General features: G+C 38.2%; 1 protein-coding gene and 1 pseudogene across 9 annotated transcripts in view; both read left to right on the forward strand.

The window, feature by feature from the left end:
• Positions 1-24,065, forward strand: part of SLC25A26 (solute carrier family 25 member 26) — a 165,837-nt gene that overhangs the window by 117,733 nt on the left and 24,039 nt on the right. For 7 of the 9 annotated variants that reach the window (XR_004436947.1, XR_004436948.1, XR_004436949.1 and 4 more), the window contains one exon: positions 11,376-11,420. The exons of the other annotated variants lie outside the window; for them this stretch is intronic. Coding sequence is in view for 4 of the 7 variants with exons in the window: in XM_033210384.1 (XP_033066275.1) it covers positions 11,376-11,420 (45 nt within the window). In the remaining 3 variants the exon portion in view is untranslated. The remainder of the gene's footprint in view (positions 1-11,375; positions 11,421-24,065) is intronic. 9 annotated transcript variants of the gene reach the window in all.
• LOC117084508 overlaps positions 1-24,065 on the forward strand; it is a 42,005-nt pseudogene that overhangs the window by 11,036 nt on the left and 6,904 nt on the right.

The raw sequence follows: 24,065 nt of genomic DNA on the forward strand, positions 1-24,065 counted from the left end.
AAATGCACAGAAGATGTATCTATACAAATGATTTGAATATTACATGAGAACCTTTCTTGTTCGTGGCTAGGTTTTAAATTTTTATTTTTTAGAATTTGGGAAACAATCAATTAAAACATTTTTAGTACCAGAAAAATTGCTCAGAAATAGGGAAAGCCTGGATAAATAAGCATGTGTCTTTGTTAACAAGGACATTTGATAAAATAATAAGTAAAATAAAATCTACCTTTTATTGTTGTGTTTCTTGAGGCATTGGTCACTCATTTTTCCTCTCCCCTCTTGGTTGTTGTCTCAGTGAAGAGATGCTCAAATGTGCTGCTGAAAGGGAAGGAAAGTTAGGGGTGGGAAAGACAACAGAACTGTCATTCCATTTTTCCTGCAGTGATGTCATTCTCAGCTGCAGGAAAAAAATCTTAAGGCAACCGGATTATATTTGATAAAAGATTAAAGTTGCATGCAAATTCTAACTAAAAACAGCTGTTTCCTGATCCTGTGCAAGTTCTAACATTTTGATAGGAATTCTGGTTTTGAAATTTGAGTCTTAAGTTTACCTTCCTTAGCTACTGCCTGGCTGTTTTCTTAAAGGACTTAAGTCAATACTGCTTAACATACTGGAAATGACTGTGAAGAACCAAAAATGAACTTCTTTGATTGCTTCTTACAAGAAGCTTTCAGGTTTCATGAACAAGAATCATCGTGATTGCCGAGTGACAATTTTAAAAATTGTGGTGTGGGCCGGGCACGGTGGCTCAAGCCTGTAATCCCAGCACTTTGGGAGGCCGAGACGGGCGGATCACGAGGTCAGGAGATTGAGACCATCCTGGCTAATACGGTGAAACCCTGTCTCTACTAAAAATACAAAAAACTAGCCGGGTGAGGTGGCGGGCGCCTGTAGTCCCAGCTACTCGGGAGGCTGAGGCAGGAGAATGGCATGGAACCCGGGAGGCGGAGCTTGCAGTCAGCTGAGATCTGGCCACTGCACTCCAGCCTGAACCACAGAGCAAGACTCCGTCTCAAAAAAAAAAAAAAAATTGTGGTGTGATGCAGAGTTCATTCCAGGAAGCCAATGAAAATAAATGGAACATATGTATATGTGTGTGTGTGTGTGTGTGTGTGTGTGTGTATAATTAGTAATAGATTTTTAGAAACTTTTCAGGTGTTCCTGATTTTATTAAGAACCTCAACTAGCAAAAATTGTTCCTTTTTAAAACTTTATTTTTAGGTGAGGTACAACTTGTATCAACTGTGACATCATATTTTATATTTTGCTAAATCAGACGTGTTGAAAAATCTTGATACCATAATTGCACTACATCAGTAATGCGTACAGACTCCTGGAAGTAGGATGAAATCTAAAAGCAAATACTGAACATTAGCTAGGGGATCAGTTTATATTGAATTTTGCATTACAATCACTCACTTCAACTGTGGAAAGCCAGTGTGATTTTTGTGATTTTCATTTTGATTGATTTTTTTTTTTTTTTGAGACGGAGTCTCGCTCTGTCGCCCAGGCTGGAGTGCAGTGGCCGGATCTCAGCTCACTGCAAGCTCCGCCTCCCGGGTTCCCGCCATTCTCCTGCCTCAGCCTCCAAGTAGCTGGGACTACAGGCGCCCGCCACCTCGCCCGGCTAGTTTTTTGTATTTTTTTAGTAGAGACGGGGTTTCACCGTGTTAGCCAGGATGGTCTCGATCTCCTGACCTCGTGATCCACCCGTCTCGGCCTCCCAAAGTGCTGGGATTACAGGCTTGAGCCACCGTACCCGGCCGATAAAGGATAGGAACATGGGTTCCAAGGGTTGATCTTAGCTCTACCACCAGACAGCCTGGGTTATCCCTTGGGAAACAAACTGTCCCTCTACAATTTGTTTTTTTGTTTGTTTGTTTGTTTGTTTTTTGAGACGGAGTCTCGCTCTGTCGCCCAGGCTGGAGTGCAGTGGCCGGATCTCAGCTCACTGCAAGCTCCACCTCCCGGGTTTATGCCATTCTCCTGCCTCAGCCTCCCGAGTAGCTGGGACTACAGACGCCCGCCACCTCGCCCGGCTAATTTTTTAAATTTTTTTTAGTAGAGACGGGGTTTCACCGTGTTAGCCAGAATGGTCTCGATCTCCTGACCTCGTGATCCGCCCGTCTCGGCCTCCCAAAGTGCTGGGATTACAGGCTTGAGCCACCGCGCCCAGCCTTGATTGATTTTTTAAACCTGATACCTGAAAGCAGATTTCATTGTGTTCTGATACACCCAGATGTTCACACTGGGCATTTTCTAAGGATGATTGTACTGTGGAAATGTTAACGCTGGGTCTTAGCCTACCATGTTAGTGTGAGGTATATTGAGGAATATTTGCAGTCTGTATGATACAGCTAGAATGTCCTACACATTAGAAATGATTGATTAAAATGAAATGATGTAATAAAGTTGTGTTTTATGGGAAGAAAAATGGAAATAACCCATCAGTGAGGGATAGTTAAATATTATGAAATTCTGTGCATTAGAAAGAATGATAGATCTATTAATATATTAACATGGAAAGACCTAAGATAATGTTTCGGGGAAAAAATCAAATTTTGGAACACATACTAATGTTTAAAACAAACCCCCTGAAATTAGAATCTAAAACTAAATGCGTGGAAATAAATCAGAAGATTTATTCCAAATTGTTAATGACAGTTAACTTTGGTTGAACTTCTGTATATTAATTTTAATGCAAATGTAGTCATGCTTTACACATACACTTATTTTTTATTACAGAAAATTTCAGATGTACACAAAGTAAACAGAATTTATTATATAATGAACCATAAAGTACCCATCACCAACCTGCAAAAGCTATCAATATTCTGCCATTTTTATTTCATTTTTGTCTACACTCATTCTTTACCTTGGCTACTATTATATTTTTTACAGTACATTTTTAGGTAAAATTCATATATATTGAAATGCACAAATTATATATGTCCACTTTTGACAAATGTATAGTTGTGTAATCCATATCCTTATGATATTGAGTATTTCCCTATTCACAGAAAGTTCTCTCATCTTCAGTCTCATTCTGCCTACCCAGTTTATTTTTGCCTTTTCTGGAATTTTATACGAATAGAATCATATAATCTGCACTCTTTTTGTTTCTTTCTTCTTTTGCTCAGTATAACCTATGCAAGGGTTATCAATGTTACAGCAATGTATCAATAATTTTTTTCATTGTGTTACTAATATTTCTTTATATGAATACACCACAATTTGTTTAGCCCTTCTCCTATTGATGGATGTTAGCTGTTCTGATTAAAGCTGTTATGATGTTCATATATAAATCTTTTTGTGGATGTATATTGTTGTTACTCTTGGATAAATACCTAGGAGTAAAATTTCTTGTTCAAATTAAAACCTGAGCAACCACCTTTGAAAGTTTTAAGTTCCCACCAGCAAAGTATGAAAGCTGTGGTTGCTCCATATCCTTTCTGTTGTTTGATTTTCTCAGTCTTTTGATTTCAGCCATTTCAGTGGATAATGGCACCTCATTGCAGTTTCTAAAAAAAAAAAAAAATTAAAATCGTGGGAAAATTGCCACTACCATAATCATAAAATTTGCCATTTTAAACATTTAAAGTGTAAGATTCAGCATCATTAATTACATTCACAGTGTTGTGTAACAGTCATCCCTATCTATTCCTAAAACCTTTTTATCACTTCAGACAGAAAGGTTGTATCATTAAGTACAGAGCTTCCTGCTTCCCCTTCCCCCAGCCAAACTACAGCTTCGAACGCAGTTCCCCCACAAACAACTTCTAATATAGCTTCTATCTCTATGAATTTGCCTTTTCTAGATATTTCATATGATTATAATGATACATTATTCGTCCTTTTATTTTACCTGGCATGGTGTTTTCAGAGTTTATCCATATTGTGGCATGTACCAGAACTTTATACCTTTTTATGGCTGAATAATACTCCATCCCATTGTATGTATATACCATATTTTATTTATTCATTTGTGTGTTGATGTACTTAGATTGTTCAGCTATTGTGACTTATACTGCAGGCTGGGATACTAGTGTCTATTTAAGTCTGTTTTCAGTTATTTTGGCTGTATACCCAGGAGCAAAATTGCTGGATCATAAGGTCATTCTATGTTTAACTTTTTAAGGAACCATCAAATTGTTTTATCAGTGGATTTTATTCAGCATTTCCCTGATGACTAATGATGTTGAATCATGTGCTTATGTTATCCATCTTCCTTTGTGAAGTGCTTGTTCAAGTCTTGTGCACATTTTAAAAATCAAGCTTTCTCTTTTATTGTTGAGGTTTGAAAGTTGTTTTTATATTCTGAATGCAAGTCCTTTGTTAAATATACATTTTGCAAATATTCCACTCTGTGGCTTGCCTTTTTATTAGGTGTATACCTAGAAATGGAATTGCTGGATTTTATGCTAATTCTACTACTTAATTTTTTTGAGGAAGAGCCATACTGTTTTCAAGTGACTGCAGCCTTGCATATCCTTTGTTCACCAACAGTGAACAAGGGTTTCATTTTTTTCATATCCTTGCCAGTAAGGATATTTGTTATTTTCTGTTTTTGTTGCTAGTAGCCCTCCTAAAGGGTGTGAGTTTATATCTCATCATGGTTTTTATTTGCATTTCCCTAATGATAGTGATGATAAACATCTTTTTATATACTTGTTGTCTATTTGTGTATCTTCTCTAGAGTGATGTCAATTTAAATCCTTTGCTCTTTTAAAATCTGGTTGTTTTGTTGAATTCTTTATATATTCTGGATATTAACCCCTTATCAAATACATGATTTGCAAATGTTTTCTCTTATTCCGTAGGTTGTCTTTTGATGCTGTTAATTGCATTCATTGATGCACGTACGTTTTTAATTTTGATGTAGTCCCATTTATTTCTTTTTGCTTTTGTTGCCTTGTTTTTTGTGTCATATCCAAGAAATCATTGCCAAATCTAACGTTATGAAGATTTTCCCTGTGTTTTCTTCTAGGCATTTTGTAGTTTTAGGTCTTATGTTTAGTTCTTTCATCTACTTTAATTTTTATATAGGGTATGAGGTAAGGGTCCAGATACATTCTTTTTCATCTGGACATCCATTTTTCCCAGTGTCGTTTGTTGAAAAGATTGTCCTTTCGCTGTTGAATGGTCTTGGCACCCTTGTTGAAGATTATTTGACGATATATGCAAAGCCTTATTTCTGGGCTGTTTTATTTCACTGGTCTATATGTCTGTCTTGATGCCACTACAACACAGTTTTGTTCATTGTAGCTACTTTTGAAATCAGAAAGTATGAGACCGCCAACTTTCTTTGGGGTACCTTGAGGTCCATATGAATCTTGGTGGTGGATTTTGGATTTTTCTATTTGTGCAGAATATGCCATTGGGATTTTTCTTAACAGTACCTTTTGATGAGCAGAAGTTTTAAAATTTGATGTAAATTAATTTTTCAAAAGTTTTTTTTCTTTTGTGGTTATTGCGTCTTGTGGTCCCAGAAATTTCCTCCTATCCACAGATCACCAGTTTGCACCTGTTTTCTTTTAAAAGCTTTATGGATTGAGCTTTTATCTTTAGGTCTGTGATCCAGCTCTCATTAATTTTTGTGTAGGGTTTTGAGGTTGGGGTCAAGGCTTATTTTTATCCTGTGGATATTCAGTTGTTTTAATGCCATTTGTTGAAATCATTGTTTATGAACAGTCTCTTCTATTTCATTGTTTTGTCTATCCTTACGCCTGGTTACTCTGATCACTAACGATTAGTGGTTTTAGAGTAAATCTTGAAATCAAATGTTGTCAGTACTCCACCTTTCTTACATCTTTCAGGATTGTTCTGGTTATTCTAGGTCCTTGGCATTCTTATTGTAACTTTTAGAATTAGCTTTTGATACTATTGTAAATATAATTTTTTGTTAAAAAATGTTGTTTTTCATTTATTTGCTGCTAGTATTTAGAAGTTATGTTGGAGAGAGGGAGAGAGAGTATGTGTGTGTATGTGTGTGTGTGTGTTGATTTCTTAAGATTCTCAGCAAAAACAATCATATCATTTGTAAATGGGGACAATTTTACTTCTTTTCAATCTTTGCTTTTTGTTTCTTTTATATATTTTTTTCTTTTTCTTGCCTGATTGCATTGACTAGGACCTTCAGCACAATGTTGAATAGAAGTGGTGAAAATAAACATCCTTACCTTATTCATGATCTTAAGGGGAAAGCATTTAGTCTGTCACCATTAAGAATGATATTAGCCATACATTGTTGGAGGTATATTTTATCAGATTGAGGAAGTTCCCTTCCATTCTTATTTTGATGAGCATTTTTGTCGTAAGTCAGTGTCAAATATTTAAATACTTCTTAAAAACAGTGAAACTTGTTTCCAGGGCTTCAGAAGTATAGTGAATTACATACTAATTTGACATTGTCATTATCTTCATTACAAAATAGTGTTACATAACTGCCACTCTAACATGTAAATTGATATATTAGGAACCAGTTCCATCTGCACAAAATTACTCTGATGATTCTGTAGAATGTAGAAAAAGAAAATCTAATCATTACCTTCCGTGATAGCATTTATGACTAATGTACTGAGTTGTGTTTGGAGATACTCCTAATGCCCCTGGCCTTGAAATCTGAAAGATTTACTTAAGAATCAAACTGCTCACACTCCTCTTCTTTTCTCTATTAGATTCTGTTACTCGTGTGTTTATTTTATGTTTTCTTTGGAAAGATGCTTTAGTTTTTATTAACCTAAGGAGTAATTCACTTTCAGTTTTCCCCCTTTTAGGTTAATTTCTTTTATTGGGTATATGCTCTTTTCCTTAGGTACAGTATAAATAAATGAACTGTAGTTGTTAAAAAAAATCAGAATGTATTTACTATTGGAATTCTTTCCCACTATGTTGAATACTAGCAGACTAGCTTTGAATGGTTCTCACTTCTGTTGTTGTTTTTTTAAGAATAATTATCACTTTGGTACAAGGAATTTTTAGGTCTTCAACTTCATTTGTCCTTGGTTACCCCTGGGGTTGAATTGGAAAAGGTTCAGAGTATTTAAAAGAATGGTTTTGTTGTCGGTGGGACAGTAGAATGGAAAACTCTAAATTAACCACTAGAATTTGGAAATTGTCATGCAAGAAAAAGGAGACTCTTCTGTGAATCACTTGTAGATCTCTTGAAAATTGCAATGGGCCAGTCCTTGGATCCACTCTCCTATACATGGCAAGCGTACCAATTCCACGCCGTTCCTCAATTAGAGGTCTTGCACATGGCTTCTGTGTTTTTTAAATCTATCGCTAGAGAGTTTTTGGTTATTTCTGCCAATTACAAAAGCTTTTACAGCTTTTTAAATGGACTTTCTTGGTCCTTAGGCTTCCTAGATCACCCATGGTGGCATTATGTTCATTGTAGCTTACAGTCAAGTCTTATTTTTTAAAAATGTATTGGTATTGTAATGTAATTTTTTAATTGAATTAAAAACATTCTGTTAGGGCTAAATGATACCTTAGAAATCATATCTCCTATCTCTTCAGTTGTATTATAAATCACTTTGCTATTAAAGGACCATTAGGTTGCATTTATTTTAAGACCACAGGGTTAGAAGCATTGATTGGCTTCAAAGATAATTCTAGTCCCACACTTTGTGATAAGTGAAGTGTGCTCATAATATAATTTTGTCTTTATTTCATTAGTGATGCCTAACTTGCCCTTCCTGTTTACCACACCCAGATTTCATTTTATCCCTATTTCACCTGGAATCCTCACATGCACTCTTGTATAGAGTTACTGCTCTGTTTATTACTAAGTGGAATCCATGTTGAATTTTAGCAGGTTTCTTCCCCCTCCATCTGTGTCTTTGATGGTAGCTGGGTTTACTGCCGCTCACTTATTAGTGCCCTGGGTCTTAATAACCTTATTCAAACAAAACATCTTAAATGGAGGCATTAAACAGGTCACAACAATGAGCCATTTTGTAACTTTAGGTGCAATAAAATGGGTATGTTGTGTTTTGGAATATAAGACCTCTGAGTATAGCTATTCATTTTCTTCATCTATAAAACATTTTAGAATAACAGCCTACATCTGTTTGGGGGTATAAAATTCCACGTTTTGAAGAAACATCACTGTTATGTAACTTCAAGCCAGACGTGGGGAGGGACCTTGCTTTCTGACGGGCCCGCGTTCTGTAGACGTTGGGAATAGTGTTTGTTTTAGCTATGGAGCTGTATTTGCTGGCAGCCCATCTTTCACATGTGTGGAACACATTTTCATGATTGTTTCTTCATATTGTAAATGACAACAAGTGTGTGATACAATTTTGACTTGAATATTTGAAAATTTTTCACACAGCAGGAATTTATGAGGGTTATTTCACTACCAGAAGTCAGAGCAAATTTAATTATTTAGGCATTTATAGCATGTTTAATTACTTTAGACTGTCAGTCTTGTTTTAGGGAGTAAAGCTGAGGTTTACTGTCGGCCCTCTTTTTAAAATAAATACCCAGTGGAATAGTATGGCCAACCATCCCAAATGTGTGGTTTTAAAATTGTTTCTTTAAACTGAAGGAACAGCTCAATGAGTAACTTTCAGTAGAGGAAATGGGCAAAATGTTTAATGATATAATTCAAAATCTAAAGTATTAAGTATCAAGTAAGTGCAGATAACATTCAGTGCAATTTGTAGGTGATTTTAATTGAGAAGTGAATGATGCTAACGTGGATTGTTAGAGTAAATTTTAAAGCTTTTTTCGTCTTATAAATGTGAAATATTTACCTTCCTACTAATCCATAATCATACTACCTGTCTTTTGGGGCATATTTTATTACGTATTATAGAGTTTAAAAAATTTAGAAAAGCTTTTAGAAACCTATTACACAGTCAAGTTATTGTTTTGATAATTAATTGGAAATATAACACTTGAGTTTCAGAATGGATAGTGTCAGATGCTTTTATGTTTTTGTGACAATAAAAAACTAAATTTAACTACTGTTAGGGAAATTCAACATTCAGGGTGGGCTGGCTGCCTGTTTATGATGATAACAAACTTCTCTGAGATTCTAGCTTGTCAAATTAGTCCAGGCTGTTGACATTGATCTTTTTTCTCATTGACATTTCCTTCCTGAATGGTAGACAGATTTTCTTTCTATGGTCACTGTCTGTCAAATTTGGGGCCATCATTTGCTGTAGCTGAGTAAGACAGATGATGCTAATCTTTAAATTTCTGATTAAATATAAATATTTAAGAAATAACAATGCAAGGCCAAGGCGGGTGGATCACCTGAGTCAGGAGTTCAAGACCAGCCTAGCCAACATGGTGAAACCCCGTCTCTACTAAAAATACAAAAATTAGCCAGGTGTGGTGGCACATACCTGTAATTCCAGCTACTTGGGAGGCTGAGGCAGGAGAATTGCTTGAGCCTGGGAGACTGGTTGCAGTGAGCCGAGATCGTGCCACTACGCTCTGGCCTGACCAACAGAGCAAGACTCTGTCTCAAAAAAACAAAAAAGAAAGAAAGAATGCCCTCAATTCACGTGAAGGTAAATATCCATTAATTCCTCTGAAACTGGGACATTACAGCCACGCCTACCCACCCACATGTAGTGATAGTGATAATGTTCAAAGTCCACATTTACTTTTCCCTTGCAGCTGGGCTGCCTGTGCAATGCCAGTACTGGGCCCGTGGCGTGTGCGTGCCCGTGGGCATCACCACCACCAGCACTGGTCCCCTGGGCTGTGACTGGACATTACTTCAGCTGCTGGGTGGGGTCCACTGGTGTTAAGACATTTTTATCTTAGGGAATATGACATGGGTGTCTTAAGTTTGAATTTTAGAAAATTAATAACAGATTGTACTGTGGGTGAATTTATATGCAGATAATTTAGATGTCTCCTGGGGATAGTAGTAGTTAGACAAGACTCTAGAGTCAGATTGTCTGGGCTTCTTACCTCCTAACTGCCTTTAGGCAAGTTACACAGCGTCTTTGAACCTCATTCTCATCAACTATAAAATGAAGGAAGTAATACTACCTAACTGTCTCAGCATGCGTTATGAGGATTCAGTGAAATGAAGCTTACAAAGTGCTTATTTGCAGATATCTGGCACATGAGAAGTGTTGGTGGTTCTAGCCCTTACTGTTAGACAGCTCATTGTAAATACTAACTCTAAGTGTGACGATTCTCTTGACCTCTCATACTTCATTACTACAGATGACTCCCCTCCCCAGCTGTGCCTGGGACTTGATCAGTGCTCAGACCCACGTCCCCCTGTGTTTTGTTAGAACCTCTCCAGTCCCCCAGCATTGACTGACTTGGTGATCCTTCCTTGAGGGGTGTGGGCTTCCCACTCCCACACTGGCTGCTCCGTTCCTGGAGTCCTGTTTCTCAAGTTTGACTCTTGTAGGTAGCTCTGTCTGCTTCCTCTTTCTTCCCTCCACCTACCCTTGCCCTCCAGCCCCCTCCCTCCTCTTTTCTCCCTCTCCTTTCCTTCTCTGCCCCTGTTTTCTGTCTTCTGTCCTCCTCCTCTCTGCCCCCCACCCTCTACTTCTTTGCTTTCATTCCCCTTTCCTGCTTCCTTTTTTATCGACCTCTTTTCCTCTCTCCACTTTTTCCTTTTCTTCCACTCCTTTCTCTCTCCCCTTCTCTTCCTCCTCCCTCTTTCCTCTCTGTTGTCTCCCCATTCCCCTAACACTTCTCCCCCCTACCTTACCTTTCTTCTCTCTCCTCTGGGTTTCTCCTTTAAATCCAAACACTTTGCCTGCTAAGGAGTAGACAGCCTTGGCTCTTAAGCACAGAAATGTCAAGTCCTAAAGTGTTTTCATTATGCTGGGAAATATTTATTTTGTCATTTCAGTTGCCAGACTGTTGTGCTTCTCTTTCCATTTCAAAGGGGCTTCACAACATCATTTTAGGTCCCTTGGGCTCAAAACTTAGAAGATCACCAGGCTCAGTGGCTCACGCCTGTAATCCCAGCACTTTTGGAGGCCAAGTCAGGTGGATTGCTTGAGCCCACGAGTTTGAGAACAACCTGGGAAACATGGTGAAACCCCATCTCTAAAGAAAACATACAAAAATTAGCTGACTGTGGTGGCATGTGCTTGTAGTCCCAGCTACTCCAATGGCTGAGGTGGGAAAATCTCGTGAGCCTGGGAGGTCGAGGGTGATATCTGTCAGCCTGAGTGACAGAGCGAGACTTACCTTAGCAAAAAATGAAAATCCACAGGCCACAGTTTAACTGTTTTTCTAAACATTATGTCTACTATAACTGTGAGTTTGTTTGATATTAGCTTTGTTGTAAAGTTGAAATAATAATTACAGGCTCGTATAGTCATACAGGCAAACTTGGCTCTTTTTTGCCTAATTTATTTGATTTTTTTTTTCTCTTCAGATTCCTTTTTCTCTGGTCCAGTTTCCCTTATGGGAGTCCTTAAAAGTAAGTTTCTCAATCTTCACATAAAATTTATCTGTAATTATAACATACCTAATAGTTTGAGTGTGAGAGAGTAGAACATAATGTTGACTAGAAGTTCAGCAACTGAAACCTATTAGCAGTTGAAAATACATTTTATGTGTGATTTACATGCAATTTCAGCCTTTTAAACTTGTTCGGGTGGCTGTGCTCCTAGGAAATAGGCATAGCAGGTAGTACTGAAATCCATAGATAAGAAAAAAAACTTAGCTTTACTTTTTTCCATATTGCCATTCTTTCTCCACCGTTAAATTTCATTTTGCTTTGTGTGTGTGTGTGTGTGTGTGTGTGTGTGTGTGTGTGTGTGTGTTTAGAAGTCAAAGACTAACAGTGAGGGTAAATGGAAGAGGAAAAATGCAAAGCCTTGAATACTTAAAGACAGAAGGACCAGCTCCCCCAGCACCCTATGTAAGGACCACTTGGATGGGGAGCAGCAGGGTCTCAGGGCTCTGACTGTCCCTTCCATCTTGGTTGCTCACTCCAGCCAGGACTAGGAGCCTCCAGAGGGAAAGAGCAGAGTGTGGTGAGTTGTGAGACAACCTTGGGGAAGGTCAGTGAGCTATTTATAAAAAATAACATGTTTTAACCATTAAGGACATGGACATGGGCAAGTATTTCATGACGAAAACATCAAAAGGGGTTGCAACAAAAGCCAAAATTGACAAATGGTATCTAATTAAACTGAAGAGCTTCTGCACAGTGAAAGAAACTATCATCAGAGCGTTCAGACTATCTACAGAATGGGAGGACATTTTTGCAACCTATTCATCTGACAAAGGTCTAATATCCAGAGTCCACAAGGAACTTAAATGAATTAAAAGAAAAAAACAATCCCATTAAAAAGTGAGCGAAGGACATGAATAGACACTTCTCAAGAGAAGACTTTCATGTAGCCAACAAATATATGAGAAAAAGCTCAGCATCACTGATTATTAGAGAAATGCAAATCAAAACCGCAGTGAGATACCATCTCACGCCAGTCACAATGGTGATTATTAAAAAGTCAAGAAACAGATGCTGATGAAGCTTTGGAGAAAAGGGAACACTTTTACTTTTGTTGGTGGGAATGTAAGTTAGTTCAACCATTGTGGAAGACAGTGTGGTGATTTCTCAAAGACCTAGAATCCAGAAATACCATTTGACTCAGCAATCCCATTACTGGCTATATACCCAAAGGAATATAAATCATTATATGATAAAGATACATACAAGCGTATGTTCATTTCAGCACTATTTATAATAACAAATACATGGAATCAACCCAAATGCCCATCAGTGATAGACTACATAAAGAAAATGTGCTACGTATACACCACGGAATACTATGCAGCCATAAAAAAGGAATGAGATCATGTCCTTTGCAGGGACATGGATGGAGCTGGAAGCCATTATCCTCAGCAAACTAATGCAGGAACAGAAAAGCAAACACTGCATCTTCTCACTTGTAAGTGGGAGCTGAACAAGGAGAACACATGGATACAGGGAGAACAACACACAATGACAGGGGCCTGTTGTGGGGTGCAGGGAGAAGGAGAGCATCAGGAAAAATAGCTAATGCATGCTGTGCTTAATACTTAGGTGATGGGTTGATACATGCAGCAAACCACCATGGGACACATTTACCTGTGTAACAAACGTGCACATCCTGCACACATACCCCAGAACTTGAAAAACAGCAACAACAACAAAACACATTTTAAAAAGCCTACATTCAAAACATGCAGAGGCGTTGCATTGGTTTTTCACTTTCTGGTGCAGTGATACTGAAAACTGTGGGCCATGATATGAATTGTGTGGGTCTTTGTCAGCATTTTAAAGACAATAATAAAGAAGAATATAGTAGAGGGCATCTTAAATGGTAAGAGTAAGTCTTATTTTGTAAGACCTCAATGTTGTGTATGCATGCACACACACATGTATCTGTACTAGGTTGCAATGTAAAATGTATTTCTTGCTGTGGATAATGGTCCAGAAACTTTGAAAGCCCTTGTTCTAGTGAAAATGGTTCATAAATGACCAGGCTATAAAATAATCTAGGTAGGCATTAGCTAATACAAAAAGAAATTACTCTCACAATTTTATAGATTTACTAGTCATGGAGTGCTCATACAAAATGCCTTTGGAGGAGTATCATAAAAATTATTTGGACTTGGAAGTAAATTGTTGAGGTTATATACTAAATGATACTAAATTGAGAAAAAACAGTCATTAACAGAGTAAATTATGGGATGTTAAGTATTGAGAAGTATTTCTTACAAGTGATCTGATTTTAAGGAGGAGTATTGCTCATTTAATATAGTTATTTGGCTCCTTTGTTGTTTTGTTTGTTTTACCGTTTCCTATGTGGTGCGTGGTGAAAATAGAGTTCTCGGGCAGTGTTTCAGGTCATGATGTAACAGCTATCCAATGAGAAGGTCATATTCCATTAGCATAACAGCTCTCCTTTTTAGTGTGTGACAGAAGAACAATGAAACCAACAGCTGTCCAGCAAACAAGACTTACTTTATTAGTGTCTCAATAACCAGCATTCACACAGCTTCTGCACACTCTAACATCCTTATGCCCTAACTCTGCAAAGGAGTGTTTCCAGGCCTAAAGAAGGAAAAAGCATAGTGTTTATTTCTTTTCAGTATTAAGGACATTTGTAGAATTCTAGCTGGTTAAGAAATGTCCAGAATTTTTCAGAGTAATCATAGATGACAATGCTGTGATTTAAAAATTCTCTTTGAGCAAATGTTAAGATGCTGCAATTTTTTTTTTTCTGTCAAGTCAGGTTTCTTGAGGAATACTTTACATATGATAAAATTCACCCTTTATACATGTACATTTTTATGAGTTTCAATAAATGTTTATAACCACCACCATAAACAAAATAGAGTATTTCCATCAACCCAGAAAGTTCCCTCATGCCGCGTTGTAGTCAGTGCCCTTCCTCTACCCACGGCCCCTGTGAGCCACTGTTCTGTAGTCTTCTGTTTTCCAGAACATCGTAGAAATAGATACAGGGTACTATGATACCATCTTATGCTTTGCTTTTTTTGCTTAATGTAATATTTTTGAGATTCTTTCATGTTGTTGCTTGTACCGGTAGTTTGTTTTATTTTACTTTGTAGTGTTCCATATGTGTATAGATATGCTACAATTTATTCACTAGTTTATACACATTTGACTTGTTTTCCAGTTTTTGATGATTATAAATAAAGCTGTTGTAAATATTTGCATATAGTATTGGTATGGACATAGGTTTTTACTTCTCTAGGGTAAGAGGCCAGGAGTAGCATCCCTGGGTCATACAGAAGGTATGTGTTTGATTTTTTAAGAAACAAACAGTCAAGGTGTTTTCCAAAGTGGCTGTACCAGTTTGCATTCCTACCAACAGTGTATGAGAATTCTAGTTGCCCTACACCCATGTCATTTCTTGTTACTATTAGATTAAAAAATTTTTTCCAGCCATTCTAGTACTTGTGAATTGGTATCTCGCTGGGGTTTTAATTTCTAGTTCCCTCATGACTAAATAATGTTGAGCATCTTTTCATATAATACTGTTTTTTAAACATCTGAATGTACAATCACAATACTTTTGTAGAAGTAGACAATTTTTGGAGCTTTTTTATTTTTGTGTTTACAATTTTATCTATTTAAATTTGAGTTTGCAGTTATAGAAGGAGATTATATTATATGAAAGGATTTCTCCACTGTGTTTATTTGTGTTTATGTGGGAATACCATTCAGGGAAATTTTTCTTAGCCAAGACTAGCAGATTGCATACATATGGCACTGCAGGAAGTAAAGGGCTGGAGGTGGTGGTGGCCACTGTTATCTTAAATTCAACTCTGTCTAAAATAAAAGTCATCATCTTTCTTGTAAAATCATGTCTTCCTGCTGTCTCCCGTTTCTATTAATCAGTATTCTCCTGGCCACCTATTCTCAAGTCTCTGATTAAAATTTGATTCCTATGTTTCTCTCTCTCCATATCACATTACTCAACAAGTTTTGTTGACTTGACTGTTGGGAATTTGTGGCCACATTTCACCTGATTCTTAGTGCCTTGTGCCTGCCCACATCCTGGTAGATACTCTTCTTTCTCGCCCATTCTACATTTTGGATGTGTCTGGTCTTCCTTAAACTTCTCTTTCAGTAACACTTAGGTTCTCAGGAACATATAACTTTCTAAAACTCTAAAACATGAAGTTCTTGGCATTCAGGGTTCTCCACACTATGTCCTTGACTGGTTTTTTGAACCTCTACCCTATACTGTGTGTGTGTGTGTGTGTGGTGTGTGTGTGTGTGTGTACAAAATTCTTTCCCTCCAGCCAGAATAGCCTCCTTACTGCCTCTAAATATGTTCTCCCCTTCCTTGTTCTCTGACTCCTTTCTGAAGTATACTTCCAAGGATCCAAAAGAGATGCAGCATTCAAAGCTCAGTTCAGTGTTTGATCTCCTGCTTGAAGTCTTCAAATCGAGGCCTTGAAGAGTTGCCCTTACCACAGATTTGTCTGTGTCACTGACTCATATTTAATCACCCACCATATTGTGTTTAAAACATCTTACAGTGTTCGGATAAGGCCTTAACCCCTTCAATTTACAAATAAATGATACCTGCTGTCATTGCACCTCCAGTGCTTGTCTACTCTGAGCTGGACATGGTTGCATTTCACAAGAATGCAAAGATGAATAAGAAATGGCTTAATGCCCTTGAGGAGCTGAGAGTCGATCAGAGCAGCACACAACTCACTGATACCTTTCATGTGTCTCTAAGTGCAGAATACTCGCTACCCAAATCCTGTTACTATGCTACATCATTTCCTTTGTTTTTCTTTTCTTTATTATACTTTATGCTTACAAAAGCATATTTTAGATGAAAGAGGACAAGACGCCATAAAGAGATGGGGAAGCAAAAGCAGTAGTTTATCATATCCAAAGTCTTAGAGAAGATAATTTTCCTTGAAGATTGATACTTACTTTGGAACTTTCTGGCAGCCCAACAAGAAGAGAAGCATGATAGATTTTATGGTTTTTATTACCTGACAAAGACCTGTAGCTTGTTATTTTATCTTATCCTTCGGCTTTGGATACCATCTGTCTACCAACTTGCATGTTTATAGCCCCTTCCTCTGAGTGGCAGCCTCGGATGACCAGCTGCCTAGTTGACATCCTAACTCAGGATGTTTCTGTGTGGCTAGGTCAGAACAGAACTGTCAGTTTTCAGTTTCCTTCTTCCCAATCTGTTCCTTCCTAGTTGGCCGCTTCTCAGTAAATAGTACAGTTGTCTTATGCTTGCTCAAATAGAAACTTAAGAATGGTTCCAGAGTTCTGTCCTTTATCCCTTATCATCTAGCCCATCAACAAGTTAGCTGTTCTAGTTCAAGCCTCTGACACCCCTTGTTTAAATTGCTCCACTGGTCTCTCCAATGGTCTCCTTCATTTCCCTCAGGCTTTCCCAAAATATCATCTTCACACAGCAGCCAGAGTGATCTTTTAAAGAAATGAATTAGGTCAGGCCCAGTGGCTCACGCCTATAATCCCAGCTCTTTGAGAGGCTTAGGCTGGAAGATCACCTGAGCTCAGGAGTTTGAGACCAGCCTGGGCAACATAGACTCCATCTCTACAAAAATTAAAAAAAACAACAACAATTATCTGGGAGTGGTGGTGCACAACTGTAGTCTCAACTATGTGGGAGGCTGAGGTGGGAGACTCACTTGAGCTCACAACCTGGGTGACAGAGTGAGACCCTGTCTCTTAAAAAAATACAATAAGAAAAAGAAAGAAATTAGACCATACCATTCCTTGCTAAAACCTGTCAGTGGCATCTCTTTAAAAGAAAAATAAACCCGGAGCTTAAGCTCTGGCTGACAAGGCCCTGTGTAATCTGGCCTCTGTCTGTCTCAGCCTTATCCTGTGCCACTCACCCACTGTGCCCAGCCACGCTGCGCTGACTGTGCTGCTGCCTAGCGCCTCCCCTCGGTTGGTTGGTTTGTTGTTGAGATGCACCAGGGCCTTTACATCTGTAGATCTCCCTTTCTTCTTTCATTCTATATACATCATTTTTATGTGTGTGATAATTTTTTTAATTTTAATTTTTTCATATTTTTAAAAACTGACAAATAATATCTGTATATTTAAGGTGTGCAGCATGATGTTTTGAGATATATAAATAGTGTATATATCATTACTGAGTGTCTACTATGTGCCAGGCATTTTCCAGGGTCTGGGGATACAGTGATGAAGAGGACTGACACAAATAACTGACCCCATGGAGCATTCATTCCAGCTCTTTCCCTAGGCCTCTCTCCATCCCTCTTCCCCATTCCTCTCTCATGTCTCCTCTTTCCCCATTCCTTAGGCTTTAGGTCACATGTCACCTCAGAGAGACATTCCCTGTCTACCCCTCTCTAAAGTAGGACTTTCCCCTCCTCCCTCCTCTGTAATCATAACACCTATTTATTTCCTTACTGGTATTTTAATAACTTAGTTTATTTAGTTATGCACTTATATCATTGGAATGATTATTCACGACATCCGTGGTGTGATGAACAGACACTGTGTGCCAGGCTCTGGGCTAAGCATGATGCATTCATTACTGTCATCTTCACACCACACACAACCCAGAGAGGTGGGCCTTGTTGTTATCCCCACCTTAAAACCAGGGAAGCAGGGCTGGAGGAGGTTGTCTTTCACCTAGTAGCCTGAGCACCTTTTACTGTGTGCTGCGTGGCAGACGGGGAACTCAGGTTAGCCGGTGATTTTTTTAGTGATGGTAACAGCCATAATAAAAGCAAGAACAGCCACCATTTTTCAAAACTACAATGTGCCAAGCACTGTAGTAACACTTTCCACGCATCTTCTCCTGTTCATCTTCATGACAGTTCTGTGAGGTAGGTGCTGGTCTGGTCTTCGTTCTGTAGATGTGAAAATGGAGGGAGAGTTTGAATGCCTTGCCCAAGGCCATGGGAGTACTAAGGGGTACAGCCAGGATTTGAACTCAGGCTCAGATCTAACTCCAGACTTGATATTCTTAATCACTTTACATGTAATTATACACACCACACATGATGTCTTCCATAATGTCTTTGCAGTTTTGTATACTCAAAAGTTGATAAAAAGTTTAGGTCATATTTAGTCTACTCATTGAAGGCATTTCTGTAAATTGCATTGATTCCTTAACTTGGTGACATGTAGGTTAGGAAAGTCTGGCCACCATATTTCTTAGACCACCTCTCCCAAGCATCCATTGCATCTGCTGAGCTTGGGCAGGGATTAAACTGTGCTCACTGAGTCAGTTCTCAGAGACCAACCACGGAGAGCACAGATAAGTTCACAGTTAGTGAGTTCAGCCAGAACCGCATTTTCCACGTGCTTGTGTTTAACTCCCCACAGGACAGTGCTTACTGGAAGAAGGAACTGTGTCTTCTGTTTATTCTTTATGGTTCTGTCTTTTACACAGCAGGTGTTTATGTAACTATTTGCTAATTGTTTGAAGGGTAGCATTCTTTTCCAAGTTGAATGCAAAGTTGGATAACTCTATCTAGATTAACTGTTTTATTTATATATTCTTTTAGAGGTATGTTCACAGCCATAAAAGAGTTTTCCCTTTTTAACCCTACAGATCTTTTCTTAACAAGCTTTAAGTCAAAAGTAAGCATATTATGAAAGGATATGATAAAATTTCCTGTGAGAATGCATTTTTTTTTTCTATTTTCTTATTGTGAGACATCAGTTTATGCTGCAGTGTGGAGAACTGTTAAGAATACTGTCAGGTCCGAGTGATTTTGCTTACAGCTACAAGGTGTTACAAAGCAGTAGCTAGATGAGATGTAATCTTTAAGCTAAGCAGTATTTAAAGCAAAATGAAAGTAAAATCCGTTTGGTTTTGTAAGACAGCAATATTATGCTTGTGCTTTTCTAAGATGAAATCATAGCTTTGTAACAGAAGTCAGGGATCAATGCATTATCACTTCACTTATATTGATAGTTCAATGTATATAATAGATCCCTCTTATGTTTTATAAGTATTTTAAACGTGCAGTACTACATAAAAGCTATGTTTTCAAGTTTAAGAGTAAATAGCATTTTTTCTTGTTGATTCTTGTTTTAATAGTAGTTAAAATGTCTACCACCACCCAACCCACAACAAATTTCTCTCATACTTTTAGTTATATAAACAAGATAAGAATTAGAAGATGCTCAGTGCTCAGGGTCTGCAGTTATACCGTTTCATGAGACTGGGAGAATCTGGTGTCTTCATAGACATGTTTGCTCAGAACATAGCTTCCAGTAAAAGCATTGCAATGATTGAAAGGAGTGGCGACAGACTAAAAAAATACCTGTGTGTCTATGTGTCTGCGATTTTTACCTAGTATTAAAAATTAAATATAACATGTCAGTATGGAAGAAAACTGCCTGAAAATATGAACAAAGTACATTGTAAGCTGGGCATAGTAGCGCACGCCTGTAATCCCAGCACTTTGGGAGGCCAAGGTGGGCAGATTACTTGTGGTCAGGAGTTCGAGACCAGCCTGGCCAACATAGTGAAAACCCATCTCTACAAAAAAGACAAAAACTGGCCAGGCGCGGTGGCTCAAGTCTGTAATCCTAGCACTTTGGGAGGCCGAGACGGGCGGATCACGAGGTCAGGAGATCGAGACCATCCTGGCTAACACGGTGAAACCCTGTCTCTACTAAAAATACAAAAACTAGCCGGGTGAGGTGGCGGGCGCCTGTAGTCCCAGCTACTTGGGAGGCTGAGGCAGGAGAATGGCATAAACCCGGGAGGCGGAGCTTGCAGTGAGCTGAGATCCGGCCACTGCACTCCAGCCCGGGCGACAGAGCGAGACTCCGCCTAAAAAAAAAAAAAGACAAAAACTAGCGGGGTGGGCGTGGTGGTGCGTGCCTACTTGGGAGGCTAAGGTGGGAGGATTGCTTGAACCCAGGAGACAGAGGTTACAGTGAGCCAAGATTGCACCACTGCACTGGGCAACAGAGCAAAGCCCTGTCTCAGAAAAAAAAAAAAAAAAGAACAAAGTACATTTTAAACTTTCAGATTAGCAGTCAAAGCAGAGTCTAAGTACTGTTTAAAATTTTAGCAAAATCATGTGATGAAACAGGCATCTTTTAACATTTCAAAAACTATAAGAAAATTTGAATTCTTAATTTGCATCTTAGAAAGTATGGGACACTTAATAGAAAAAGAATGAGAATTCCCCAGCATCCTTGCATTCAAATTATAAAAGTAAGAAGCAAAATTTTCTGGTTTCTAGAGCAATTGAGAGAGATCCATATAAGGAATATAAGAATTGGAAAAGTATGAAACTCCTTGGGTTTTAGGTGAAATTCATTGAGTAAACAAAATGTTTAGGAAATGCTTGTATTTCATAATTTAGCCAAGGAAAAGATAAATACAGATGGTTTAAACAAACAAACAAACAAAACAGATGATTAAGAAGACCAAGTAGGGCAGGAAGAATATCATGTATCTCAAAGGCCCAAGAAGATGGATGGAAGGAAAGGCTGTGGCTCCTGGAGCCCAGGCTCCCTCTCCCAGTTCCTCAGTTAGAGTTGGGTACCCAGCTGTCCAGGCATCCTGCTGTGGTTACGGTTCTGGAGCCAAACTAATAACACCCAGCACATTCCTTGCAGGTTCTCTTATTTTTAAACTGAGGGTGAGATTTAACCATGGCTTATGAGTGCCATATCCTGGAGGTAGTGGGCTAGGTCCTTTGTCAGAAAACAATAAAAAGCACACCAGAATTCGTCATTTCTTTCTTTTAGGTATTTTTCTCTTATTTATGCAAGTCTGTGACTGAAATGAGATAAATAGAATCCATCAAGATAAAAGGTTTTTGGGATGAGTCATATCGACTTTTTTTTGCTGAGACAAAATATGAGAAAAGAGAACTTTCCACGCTTGAATTTAATCAGATTATGAAACATAAATATATATTTAGAAGCATTTAAAATGCCTATAATGATTCCTCATTCCTTTGGAAATAGAAGACCTTGACAGTATGATTTTCAACGGACTCATTTATACATTTACATGTAACCTCCTTTAACAAATGGGGGGAAGAAAAGAGAGTATTAGCTGTTTGTATTTGTTCTTGAGACCTGCTTACTTATTATTTGTGAGCATTTCGGAGGTTTGTTTAGTGTGTCTGGTTTAAATATGCGGTATGATATTGCATGTGCTGCCTCTAGGTCTTGCTCTGCCCCAGTAGGCTTTACCAGTTGATCGTACCTTTCATTCCAAGTGAGCCTAAATAAACTTGGGAAACCATCTTTGCACAGCTCATCAGAAAGCCTTGTCCAGTCCAGTAAATGCCATTCCTGATTTATAGGGTTACTTATTGAACTAAGAATGAAATTTGGGATTGTGATGTTTGGCCCATTCATGTTTTCTCCTGTTCCTTACACAAGGGCAAAATGGTGAAATACAACTTACGTGGTAGGTATTCATGTAGGTACCAAACATTTACCTGCCTTCTTTATGTAAGGAACTGTGCAGGGCCCTGTGGGGACTCCAGAGATGAAGGTAATGACGTCCCTCTCCCTTAGAATCAAAGTTGAGATGAGCGAGCTTTTAAAGGGCAATGGAAAAAATAAGTGACTACTTTCTTTTAAAATACTTTTCTGGTGCTTTTTAGGATAAAGGCTTGTGAGTATATCTGTTTCCAATAAACAGGGCTTGTCAGTGTAAGTCCTTCAGCTCTTTTATGTTAACCATTTTTGATAAATCTTTTTAAAAAGATTGTCCCATACTTAAACACAGCAAACCAAGTGTTCTTTTGCAGGCAAAATTATTAAGAATAATCACACCTTTTCTTGGTGACTCATAATCAATGTCATGAGCATCAGTCAAATTGTTTTATTGTGACTATTACTCAATGGTATATTTAGATGTTGTCAACGGGTTTAGCCTTCCCAAGACTAATGATAAGGCTTGGCTGTGTCCCCACCCAAATCGCATCTTGAATGGTAACTCCCACAATTCCCATGTGTTGGGGAGGAATGCAGTGGGAGGGGATTGAATTACAGGGGCAAGTCTTTCCTGCACTGTTCTCATGACAGTGAATGAGTCTCACAAGATTTGATAGCTTTAAAAAACAAGAGTTTGCCTGTACAAGCTCTCTCTCTGCCTGCCGCCATCCACGTAAGACGTGACTTGCTTCTCCTTGCCTTCTGCCATGATTGTGAGGCTTCCCCAGCCATGTGGAACTGTAAGTCCAATTAAACCTCTTTCTTTTGTACATTGCCCAGTCTCGAGTATGTCTTCATCAGCAGTGTGAAAATGGACTAATACAACTAATAAGAACCACAAATCGAAAGCTCAAAGAATCCCCAGTCAGAATAAATATCCCCCACATATCTAAAATCTGGCCCACACATATCCAAAAATATTACTGTATAAATTCTGAAACCTAAATAGTAGTAAGCAAACTGAGCATTTTAGTCCATCTTGCTTTTACTTAAGAATAATCAATGTCTTTGCCTGTAATTACCAGCACAATCATTAGTTCAAGATTTTCTTATAAATTCTTATTATCTTTACTAACTTATCTAGAATGCAAATATCTAAATATCTCAACTAGCCAACATGTATTATTGCCAAAAACAAAGTACAGATCAACGCATATAAAAATGACGCTGCTTGCACATCCCAGAACAGTTTCAGTCTAGCTGCCATTACAACCCAAATCAGCCTGTATACCGCAAGGGATTCCTAATTATCTGTTAGTTATATCCATTTTTAATTATGAAAAGTAGTGCTATATGAAAAATTTATTTTAGCCTTTTAGCCACTAGTTTGTATTGCAAGAGCTACGGTGTGGCCGAATGAAAGCCGAATTGTGGTTCCCATTATGTTTGATATTGTTTTCAGTTTCACAACTTGCTTTTAGAAATCTCTTTTGTAGCCATAGTAGTATGAGAGTACTTCACAGAGAGATGGTTCGTCTGATTGAATGATAAAATGATAGGCAGCTGTTGCTTTGTTTTTTAAAATGTATGTGCAAAAGCTACGCAATAGCTTGATCAACAACAGTATGGAAAGTATTTGCACGAAAATCATTGTCTGCTGTCTTTAATCTGTTAAAAACTTCTGGTGGTAAACTCACAGCAGTGAGACCTACCCAGAGGATGATATCCAGAGCAAGGCTAGGTTTGAAAAAACTAAGCATTTTCCTTTCCATTGTCTTAAATTTTGTCATCTGATGTTGCTAATTTTGGAATTGAGTAGATGATTCTGTGCACATACCTATTTTGCTACATGCATAAAATGCATATTGTCAACGGGTTTACTACATACATAAAAAGCATGTAGTAAAATATCATCATCTTGTAAGGTTGGAAGCGATATAACTGCTTTTGAATAGAGCAGCTAAAGAAGTCCTAAGTTGTAAGTTTTTGTTCACTGGAGCCAACACACTTATTTTCAATTTGTTATTCATAAGACAATAGTGCTTATTTGGGTGGGTCTTTTAAAAGTGAAAAACAAAGCCTTCTCTTCATGCTATACTTTAAATAGAAGACACCTGGTCTGGGGTTGGACTCCCAGCCACTTCATAGTGTTGTGCCTGGTGTTTGCTTTCTGGCCTATGACTACTGGTGCTAATA

Source organism: Trachypithecus francoisi, unplaced genomic scaffold (assembly GCF_009764315.1).
Source record: "Trachypithecus francoisi isolate TF-2019V2 unplaced genomic scaffold, Tfra_2.0 Lachesis_group0, whole genome shotgun sequence".
In the NCBI taxonomy this organism is placed as follows: Eukaryota; Metazoa; Chordata; class Mammalia; order Primates; family Cercopithecidae; genus Trachypithecus; species Trachypithecus francoisi.